General features: G+C 52.6%; 2 protein-coding genes across 3 annotated transcripts in view; both read right to left on the minus strand.

Moving 5' to 3' along the window:
- Positions 1 to 6,123, minus strand: part of Bmp1 (bone morphogenetic protein 1) — a 46,266-nt gene extending 40,143 nt beyond the window's left edge. The window contains exon 1 of one of the 2 annotated variants that reach the window (XM_036199139.1): positions 5,351 to 6,120. In XM_036199139.1, coding sequence (XP_036055032.1) covers positions 5,351 to 5,522 — 172 coding nt within the window. In that variant the 5' untranslated portion in view covers positions 5,523 to 6,120. Of the gene's footprint in view, positions 1 to 5,350 lie in introns of both variants that reach the window. The other variant, XM_036199141.1, reaches the window with a different exon arrangement.
- A 311-nt stretch (positions 6,124 to 6,434) lies between these two features.
- Positions 6,435 to 9,469, minus strand: Sftpc (surfactant protein C). The gene is made up of 6 exons (XM_036198525.1): positions 9,428 to 9,469; positions 8,090 to 8,248; positions 7,607 to 7,729; positions 7,283 to 7,393; positions 6,809 to 6,959; positions 6,435 to 6,595 (listed from the first exon to the last, which is right to left on the minus strand). Exons 1-5 carry the CDS (start codon positions 9,467 to 9,469, stop codon positions 6,819 to 6,821), a joined length of 576 nt encoding a protein of 191 aa, XP_036054418.1. The 3' UTR covers positions 6,435 to 6,595; positions 6,809 to 6,818.
- Between the last annotated feature and the right edge of the window lie 218 nt (positions 9,470 to 9,687).

Raw genomic sequence — 9,687 nt, forward strand, 5'->3', positions numbered from 1 at the left:
TCCTTCTTTCCTTTTTTTGAGACAGGGTCTTATGTAGCCCATTCTGGCTTCAAACTCCCTATAGAGCCAAAGATGACCTTGGAATTCTGATCCTGTCTCTTCTTCCCAAATGCTAGGATTACATGCATGAACTACCCTACCTGAATAATAGTACCTGGGCTCAAACCCAGGGCTTTGTGCATGCTAGGCAAGCCTTCTACCAACTGACCATATCCTCACCCCCCCACCCCCGCTATATACTTCAAACCATCTCTAGATGATTTACAATACTTCATACAATGCAAATGTTCAGTAGTTATTATACCGTATTTCTTAGGGAATAATGAAAAAATTTATAGATGTTCCATCCAGACCAATTTTTTCCTTAAATAATTTTGATCCACTGTTGGTGGAATCTGTAGGTGCAGACTCCAGAGATACAGAAGGCAGTTGTATGCCCATGGGGCTGGACTATCAGCAAAGAGCAATCTCTGGAGGCAGAGGGGGGTCTTTGAATCTCGGTTTGCCTCCCAGTAGCTGACATTCATGTAAACTCTTTAAAACTTCAGTTTTCTCCTATATGAACGAAGGCAGATAGGCCGGGCGGTGGTGGCACACAGCCTTTAATCCCAGCACTCGGGAGGCAGAGGCAGGCGGATCTCTATGAGTTTGAGGCCAGCCTGGTCCACAGAGAAAGTTCCAGGAAAGACGCAGAGCTACACAGAGAAACCCTGTCTCGAAAAAAACAAACAAACAAACAAACAAACAAAAAGAAGGCGGCACATAATAGAATGCATCTCTGAAGATTACTGCAAGAAATCAGGTATGAAGTCGAAGCATCTACACCAAGCCTGGAGCGTATAAAGCAACTGCTCAACAGCCAGTTCACTGTGCTCACTACACCAACTCCAATCCTGGAGGCTCAAAGTCAGCTCCAACCCTTCCCTAGACACACTCTGTCCTTTGCACTCACTCCTCAGCTGCATGACTCTGTGGACAGAGACTACAGAACCTCGTTGGCCTGTGGGACCAGGGGCAGTGTGGGACCAGGGCAGGGCAAGTCGAAGGAGCAGGGCTAGCCGCAGAGCTCAGCTGGATGCCCTGCGGTGATGTCATGGCTGAAGAATGCATGGGAACAGAATGGGGGTAGGGTGGGGTTGGAGAGGAGCCTATGGCCAGGAGCTGGGCTGACAGCTGGTCCATCTGGGATCCTAACCTTAGGAAGCTGGACAATCTAGATACAAGAGGGTTTAGGATGCTTTCCTGGTCCAAAGGAAGCTCCAGGGTCAAGGTTAGGGTCAAAGTAGCAGCTGTTTTCAACACAGGATCAAAAGTTCTTGTTTTGCTCTCTGGCTGTAAACCAGGCCAGGAAGTACTTGAGGGTACTCTGAAGCCAGGCCCAGGGCTGGAGGGGAAAGATCACAGAGACACATCAATGTCCATGTGGACCTAGGGAGCAATCTTTGTCCCCTAGGTCAGCCTCTGGACTTCAAAGTTCCCTCCCCGTTGGCATGGCCAGGCCTCCCCTCCTGTTGGAGCCTGGCTGGTGTGATGGAGCGCCAAGGCCGTGTATGCAGGACAGGCATGTGTCCCCCTCGATGAATGCCGACTTGTAGCCGAGGGAGGATGTACTAGTGGCCCCAGAATATGCAAATGGACTTATTCTCCTGTCCACTTACACACCAATGCACACTTGTGCCTGGGCTCACCCAACAAGAACAGACTTGCTATGAAGCAAAGACACATACACAAATGTATACAACAAGCAATTCCCTGTGAGAGTTCCAGGGTGTTCTAACATATAAGAAAAAGAAAACAAAAACAGAACACTGTAGCTCATAGTCCATGCTCCTCAAAGGATGAGGCTTCTAGGAACGGACGGAAGCATGCACACATATAGAGAAGAGGCCAACTGAGCCCCCATGCTCCTCCTCAGGAGAAAGCCTGCTCCACTCCCTCAGAAGCAGCACCAATGTTTTCCCGTATCACTGGAGAAACAGAATTCTTGAGTTCCTGCTTCCTGCCAGCTATGGTGGCATATGCACCTTTAATCCCAGCACTCAGGAAGCAGAGGCAGGGGGATCTCTTTGAGTTCCGGGCCAGCCTGGTCTACAGAGTATGTTCCAGGCCAGCCATGGCCACATGGTGAGATCCTGTCTCAAAACAAGAGAAGGGTCCCTTCTTCCTGAGGTATCTGACTGGTCTCTCTTCATTAGGACCCATGGAGATGTGTTTTCCTCCACCCCTGGGGCACCTAAAAGTGAGGGTGACTCAGGCAGGGACCAGGGACTTAAGTGGGTAGAGTGACTCACTCCTCAGAGTGTCTGGAAGAGGGAATGTTGTCTGGTGAGAGATAAGGTCATGTGCTTCCTCTGGACTCCACACCTGGGCCACAAGGACCCTGGGGTAAGGTGGTTAGAAGGACCCTTGAGTACTGTCCATCTCTTCTCCTGCAGACCTACTGGTTGCCAGCTGAGGTATAAGTGGAAGCCATGTGTGTCAGTGGCAAGACATCTGGGGCAGAGATGCTACGCTGGGAATCTCTGAAATCCTCTTTCGTGGCTCTGGCATTCAACATAAAAGAAACCAGGTTTTCCAGGAAATCCCCTGACAGCAGACTTGGTAGAATCAGCCTTAAACACACCAATAGCCTAGGTTAGCTTCTGGCCCAAAAGTTCAGAACCTTCCCCAGGACATCAGGGGTCTTCATTTTTGTCCTTAACAGCAGCCATAAACGGATATAGTGGCTCACCCCTGTAATCTCAGCATATGGGAGGCTAAGGGCAGAGGATGACGAGTTCAAGGCCAATTTAGTGGGACCCCATGGACAGAAGTAAAAAAATAAATCTAACTCAAACAGTTAACTATAGAGACATTTTCAAATGATGAGGCCTGGCTATGTTTAGAATAAACAGAGAGATCCCATTTAAGCTGGGAGAATCAAAGGGCTTTCACTGTTAGTGAAAAAGGAAGAGGAAGAAGGAGGAAGAAGGAGGAGAGGTCTACCAGCCACTTCCAAAGGAAGTACAGACAGGCACCTGCCCCGGGCACCCCTAGCATCTGGTGGTCAGGGCTATGGAGGGGCCAAGAAGCAAAGTCAGGCAGGAAGAGGCAACATAAAAAAGCGAGTTGGTGGGTCTATAGATGGGACAGCAGATGAGGTGTATGTGCATGTACACTAGTCCAGTTCCCTCCAGGGGTGGGCCACAGGGCCTAGGCATCAGTCACACCCAAGAAGAAGGCCTGATCTGACCCTGAAGTTTGGCCTTGTCAGGCTCTAGACCCTCTCAGCCACCTCAGGCCTGGCCGAGCTCCCCAACCAGCCTCAATTCACCCTGATGGAGAGCTTTCTCCACAGCCCTTGTTTGAAGCTCCAACTCAGCCAGCCCCACCCTAGCATGAAATCTGAGACTGGGGATGGAGCCCTGAGCCTCTTGCTAGTCCCAAAAATCACTCCCATTTTCAACATCAGCATGGCTTCCTACTCATTCTTTGAGGCTGTGCTCCTGGCCCACATCCTCCACAAAGCCTCCACTTTGCAAACCTTCCCAGACCCCTGAGATCACTTTGCTCTGCTCTCTCCATCACCAGGAATGAAGAGATGACAAGCGACCCCTATTCTTCCTGGCTAATGCTGTGTAACTTCTTGGGTCCTTGCTTAGATGGTGATCTCCTTAAGGATGGGGATCTGTCTGGCATCTCTCTGCACCTCCGACATCAAAACCAGGCCAGAGACGTATCAGGGAATGGGCATCACAGAATGGATAAAAGACACAGGACAGGGTCAGGGAGATGTCAGCTTTTCCTAAAACCCAAGCCTGTACTCTCTCAAAAGAAATGGATCAAGAGCCAGAAGTACAGAGCACAGGGGGTAAACATTTATTTAGTGCTTATTGTGTGCTGATAATAAATGATTTATATGTGTTCTCAGATTTAGACCTCACCACCAGCTCTACAAAGGGATGTACTGTCAGTCCCAATTTACTAATGAGCAAACTAAAGTTCAAAACTGTTTAGCTTTCCTGGTGGCTAACTAGTCCTTCAGAATCCATGCCCCGCTCATCCCTCCTCCTGTCCATCCACAACACACACACACACACACACACACACACACACACACACACACACAGAGTCAGCGACAGCTAATGTCCTGGTTTGCCCACAGCCTATCAGGCATGGAAGAAGGACTGGAGGATTTGGCTTGCCCTGCCCACACTAAAATGGTCCATCCCTATCCACCCAAGGGTGGGTGGATCAAGCCCCCTGTGGTCAGAACTATAGCTGTCTGTCCCAAGACTCCGTGTTCACTTCCTTTCCTGTCCCTGTCCCTGGCTCTAGCTCTTCACAGACAGGCTGAAGTCAGAAGCAGGAAGTTGAGGAAAAGCTGTGACATCTTGTCCCCAGTGTGTTCCAGGCAGTCTGCTCAGGGACATCAATCAGGCCAATGGCCTGAGTGCCTGGTCATCTGGTCACTCCAGGGGGATCACTCCAGGAGGGCCCTCATGGACAAAGATCACACACACACACACACACACACACACACACACACACACACACACACACCAAGCCTTGACCTTGACTAATGAGCCTCAGGTGTCTGTGGGGTGAGAGAGCTGATGTAGAATATCTAAGTTTTCTTTGTGTGGCTCATTTGCTATCCCAACTTGGCCCTGATAGGTCTCTCCTAGCACACAGGGGCACAGGTAAGTCCTCTGCTGGCCTGATTTCTCTGACGTTGACAGCTGTCTCTTGAGTACCCGGAGGGCTGCTGCAGCTGGTTAGAATCACAGAGTTGCCCACGAAGGAGTATCTCATGGAACCCCCTGAAAAACTTTTCCTTCCACTGGGCTGAGTATCCGGGAAATCTATTCCTTTGGACTGCAGGCCTTCTGGGCATCAAACCAGACAGATGTGTAGCATGGCAAACAGACAGGCGGGCAAACACCAATATTCCACAAAGCAGGAGGGACAGGGGAGAAGGGAAAAGCACACACACACACACACACCACACGCTCACTCACACACGGAGTTTGCAAAGTTTCCTTGTGGAGAAAAAGCCTCCTTGCCAGCGGGATTCGCTGAGACCCAGGCAGATTTCCCCAGGAATCCTCTTCGAAGGCAAGCGGCAGCAGCAGCAGTTTCCACCAACAGCCGCAAAACTTCAGTCCTAAAAGTCCCCCAAACTTCCCCCTCCCTTTCTCCCTCGGTCTTTTGTTCCCCCACTGCATTGCCAACCAAGCAGCTCCCAGCTTCCCACACTGGACTGTCCTCCCCCAACCCCAACCCCAACCCCTGCCCGGCCCGCAGCCTCGATCCCGGCCTGCTCACACCCGGCTCCCGTGCGCCCCTGGGGGAGCCGGGGGTCGCTCACCCGCCTTGCAGGGGTCTTTGTAGTTGAGGACCTCCGGGGCGTCCTCCTCGCCCAGGTCGTAGGTGTAGTCGGCCAAGTCCAGCGGCCGCCCGGCGCGCGGGAGCAGCAGCAGCAGCAGCAGTAGCAGCGGCAGCGACAGCAGCGGCAACGGCGGGCGGGCCACGCCGGGCATGCTGGCGGGCAGCGGTGGCGGTCGCGCCCGGACGCGGGAGCGGGGCGACGGAGAAGGGAGCGCTGGAGGCGAAGGGGAGGCGCTCTCCCCCCGTGGCCACCTCTTCCCGTCCCGTTTCCTGTCTCCCGCCCCCCGCTCGGCCCGGCTCGCTCCGGCCCTGGGCTCCGGCGTCCCCTCGCCCTCGGCTCGGTCGCTCCTTTTCTTTTTTTTCCGCCGCCCTCCCACTCCCCCCCCCCCTTTTAGGGAAATGAGCTCGCTGGAGGGCGGGTTTTCGCCCAGCTCGGCCCCCCTCGGGGCCGGGACCGTGCTCGGCCGGGCCGGGAAGCGTGCCAGCCGGGCGGGGAGGGCGAGCGTAGCGCCGCCCGCCCCGGAGGGGGATCGGCTGCCTGGGGCCGGGGCCGGGGAGGGGGCGCGGGCCCGGGATGCCCGGAGGCACGGCTCCCGCTAGGGGCCCCCTAGTGGCCGCTGTCCCACGCGGGGCGGAGTGCCTCCGGGCACGGGACACGCTGTCAGGTCCGTTCCTGCCTCTCAATCCCTGGATCAGCGGTCGTTCTCTCAGCCTGAGACTCCAGTCTGTCTGTCTCAGACCTGCTCTCTTGCTTCTCGCTGTCTCTCTGTCTTGCTGTCTCTCGGCCTGTCTCTGTCGCTGTCCTTCCCTGCGGACACACCGCTGGAGGGCGCCTAACACCCGTGTATGGCACCTAGGTCCAGTCCCCTATCCCCGCATTTTGCCCCCTTCGCCACCACCTGGGGTAGGACCAAATCCCCATCACTCTTAGACAGAAAGGATGTACAGGCAAAGCGTCCCAACTCCCCCAAACCCTTTACTTCCCAGGACGGCTCGCATCGGGAGCGGAACCGAGAAAATGTGGAAGAAAAGAAATGCCACCCTTTGTTTTTCAATCAGGCTGCTTTATTGTTTTGTGATAGGAGCCCCCTGGCTCGTAGGAGACACCTCTCCTCTACTGGCTTCTACCCTCTCCTGTCGGGCATGAACAGGAGCAGCTTCCTGCTTGTCTGCAAAAGACCCTTTGCTGCAGGTCTTTCCTGTCCCGATGCTGTTTCCACCGACCCTGTGGAGCAGAGAACTGATGTGTATCATGTGAAGGAGGGGTACTAAGGAGCCACCTGCTTGATTCCAAGGTGGGCTGTGTCTGTGAGCCTTCCATCCTCTGTGCTCCCCAGACCACTGACTACAGTAAGGTCCCTAGAAGGTCCGTTGACAAAGCAGGCATTTCAAGCCCTCCCAATGTTGCTCAGGCACCCTGAAAGGCACCTTTTCTCACCTGAGGGGCCCTAGATATAGTATAGTGGTAGCTCTCCACACAAGGTGCTCACAGCAAGACCTAGGAAAGCCAGGTCTCTCCCAGAAGACGCGGAACCAGTATCATGCGCTTCCTCTTGGCCCAGCTTAGAGGTGGATGCTGAGGGCTTGGCCTGGAAAGAGCACCTATGTTCAATCTCACCTGTAGTCCTTATTGTGGGACCCTTGGCCAGGCAAATTCTCTGAGGCTCAGTTTCCTCCCCAATACAGAGGGACTGGGCTGGAATCAGAAGCCCACAGGTGGTGTCTGAGCTCAGCCAAAGTCAACAATTTAGCAGCAGGCCAGCTAACAGCTGGGGACGGTGTAACACAGGTGAGTGTAGACATCTGGCCCAGGGGAATCAGTACCATACAGATGGCACTAGCCATCATTTCAAATATTCCTCTCCCCTGCTCTTGGAGGAAGACAGCTCACTCCCTTCACGCACACACCCACCTGGAAATTCTGGAATTTTCTAGTAAAAGCCTCAAGACTAGGGATGCTGTCTGGAGCCATCTTCATGATGTAGCAGTAGGTTCCCGGAGCTGGCTTATAGGCAGTCAGGAGCTAGGCATGTAACACTGGAGGTCATTCAGGAAATTCCCTTTCCTTGCTCACTCCCCAACCCTGATTCTCAGCTAATTCCCTTTAGATTGGCCATGGGAGACACATCTGAGTCAGCGATTTAAGCATCCGAGGGAAGGCAGCCAGGCACGGAATGGGGAGAGACCTCTGGAAAGAGGTGGTACAACTGGGCATTGGTCCCTCGGGCATACTCACCCGCTGGTAGTCATACACAACAATCCCAGTGGAACCAACGGAGAAGGTAGCAATGGTGTCCATGTGCTCGCTCAGGGCTGGGCGTTTCTGAGTTTCCGGTGCTCCAATGCTCATCTCAAGGACCTAGGGAGAAGGTGTCAGGGTGGTGCCTGGCATTCCTCTTTCTTTTCTCAGCCTTTTGGTACCCATATCTACCCAGAGCCCTCCATTAAAATGCAATGCCTTCTTTCCTGAGATCTCAGGAAGGCTAAACATAATAGGTGTTATAGGGACTGGTGTCTCACATTGTAGGCCAGGGCCTTGGAGGGAAACCATCTGCGCTGGACTGCTACGCCATCTCTGCTTGTATCACCCAAGATATGCTCTGTTTGCCCACTCCCTTTTCTTCCTCTCCAGCAGCTGTCCATCTGTCTGTCCATCTCACCCAGCCCTTCTGTCTGACATACCTCGTAGCTACTATTTGCCCAACCCAGGCCTGCTCACCATCTCGGTATGTTTCTGACTCATGTGGAGGCCCATGAGCAGGGCCCCCACAATCACCACGACAACAAGGACCACCACCACAACCACGATGAGAAGGCGTTTGAGGTGCACGGGGCAGCACGGGATGCGGAACTGGCTTCTGGGACCTGCTGAGTAATCCTGAGAGAGTGGGAAAATCGGAGAGACAAGCAGGCAGTTGAGAGGATGCCCATTCCTCTCCCTATACAAACCAGACACCCTCTCATACCCCTTTAGGCTATGAATATGCAGAGAAGGACTGGAGAGATCAGAGAAGGCTTCTGGGAAGGTGGTTGGATTCTGACAAATAGGATTTGTTAGACCAATGGTATTTTTAGTACCATAGTTACTTAGAAAGTTAGAAGCAAAATCTAGGTTTGGAAGGATCCAAGAGAGTCAGTTAGCAGTCTTATCTTCTGTTTTCCCAAGGCTCCTGGCACCTCAGACCTCGCCAGTGTTTTTGTTCCCTTCAAGGATCCAGGTGGCACCATCTCCACACCTTTGTGTAGACTCCTTTCTTCCTTCCATGCCTTCCTCCTCTGCCTTATGAACACTTGTATATTCTTCCTAGTCCAGTTCATGTGTCATCTTCATATTTTTTACATTTATTTGTGTGTGTGTGTGTGTGTGTGTGTAACTCAGAGACAACATCTCTCCTTCCATCAGGTGAGTTCCAGAGATTAAACTCAAGGTATCACAGTTGGTAGCAAGCACGCCTATCTGTGGAAGCATCCTCCTCCTTTTTTTTAAAAAGACCATATCTATGGCCCAGGCCAGCTTCCAACTCCATACATACATATCTAAAGATGACCCTGAATGATTATCTTGCTAACACTCCCAAATTGTGTGCACCCCCATGCCTGGTTTATGTGGTCTTGGGGACTGAACTCAGGTCCCCATGCTTGCAAGGCATTCTACCCACTGATCTACACATCCCAGCCTCACATGCCATTTTCCCTGTGTAGCTTTTGGAGCCTGTCCTGGAACTCGCTCTGTAGATCAGGCTGGCCTCGAACTCACAGAGATTCTCCTGGCTCTGCCTCCCGAGTGCTGGGATTAAAGGCGTGCGCCACTGCCGCCAGGCTGCCAGGGACTCTTAATGATTATAGATCATCCTAACAGCCCAATCCTAAACTGAGTCTATGAGTCTAGAAGAAGAAAAAAAGCCTATGGATAGAGCAGGCAAGTCCAGTACACTTGTGTACACACACACACACACACACACAACCAAACAACAACAACAAAAAAAAAAGCCAAACTAAAACAAAACAAAACAACAACAACAACAAAAAAAAAAAAACCATACAAAATGACACTCACCGGGGGACTCTCCATCAAGACCTCTTTGCTACCCACATCCATTTTGTAGGCTCTCTCGTCTTCTTGTCTATCTGGTGTGGCCAGTGTCTTATATATATATATATCATCAGAGAGAGGGGACAGAGGTGAAGGACCGGCTCTCCTGTCTGCCAGCCAAGTCCTTGGCTTTGAAGCTTGTTTGTTCCTGGCTTTTAGAGCCTAGGCCCCGATAAGCCAGCTGCAAGAGCCCCCAAGGGCCCTTGGCCTAGGCACATGAATCC

The sequence above is a fragment of the Onychomys torridus genome, chromosome 9 (assembly GCF_903995425.1).
Source record: "Onychomys torridus chromosome 9, mOncTor1.1, whole genome shotgun sequence".
In the NCBI taxonomy this organism is placed as follows: domain Eukaryota; kingdom Metazoa; phylum Chordata; class Mammalia; order Rodentia; family Cricetidae; genus Onychomys; species Onychomys torridus.

Excerpts from the sequence above, each read along its gene's own strand:
- Sftpc (XM_036198525.1), bottom strand. The coding sequence starts at position 9,469 with ATGGATGTGGGTAGCAAAGAGGTCTTGATGGAGAGTCCCCCG. Across the intron at positions 7,730-8,089 it reads GTCAGAAACATACCGAGATG|GTCCTTGAGATGAGCATTGG; the intron begins GTGAGCAGGCCT and ends CCTTCTCCCTAG. Across the intron at positions 7,394-7,606 it reads TTGTGTATGACTACCAGCGG|CTCCTGACTGCCTATAAGCC; the intron begins GTGAGTATGCCC and ends TTACATGCCTAG.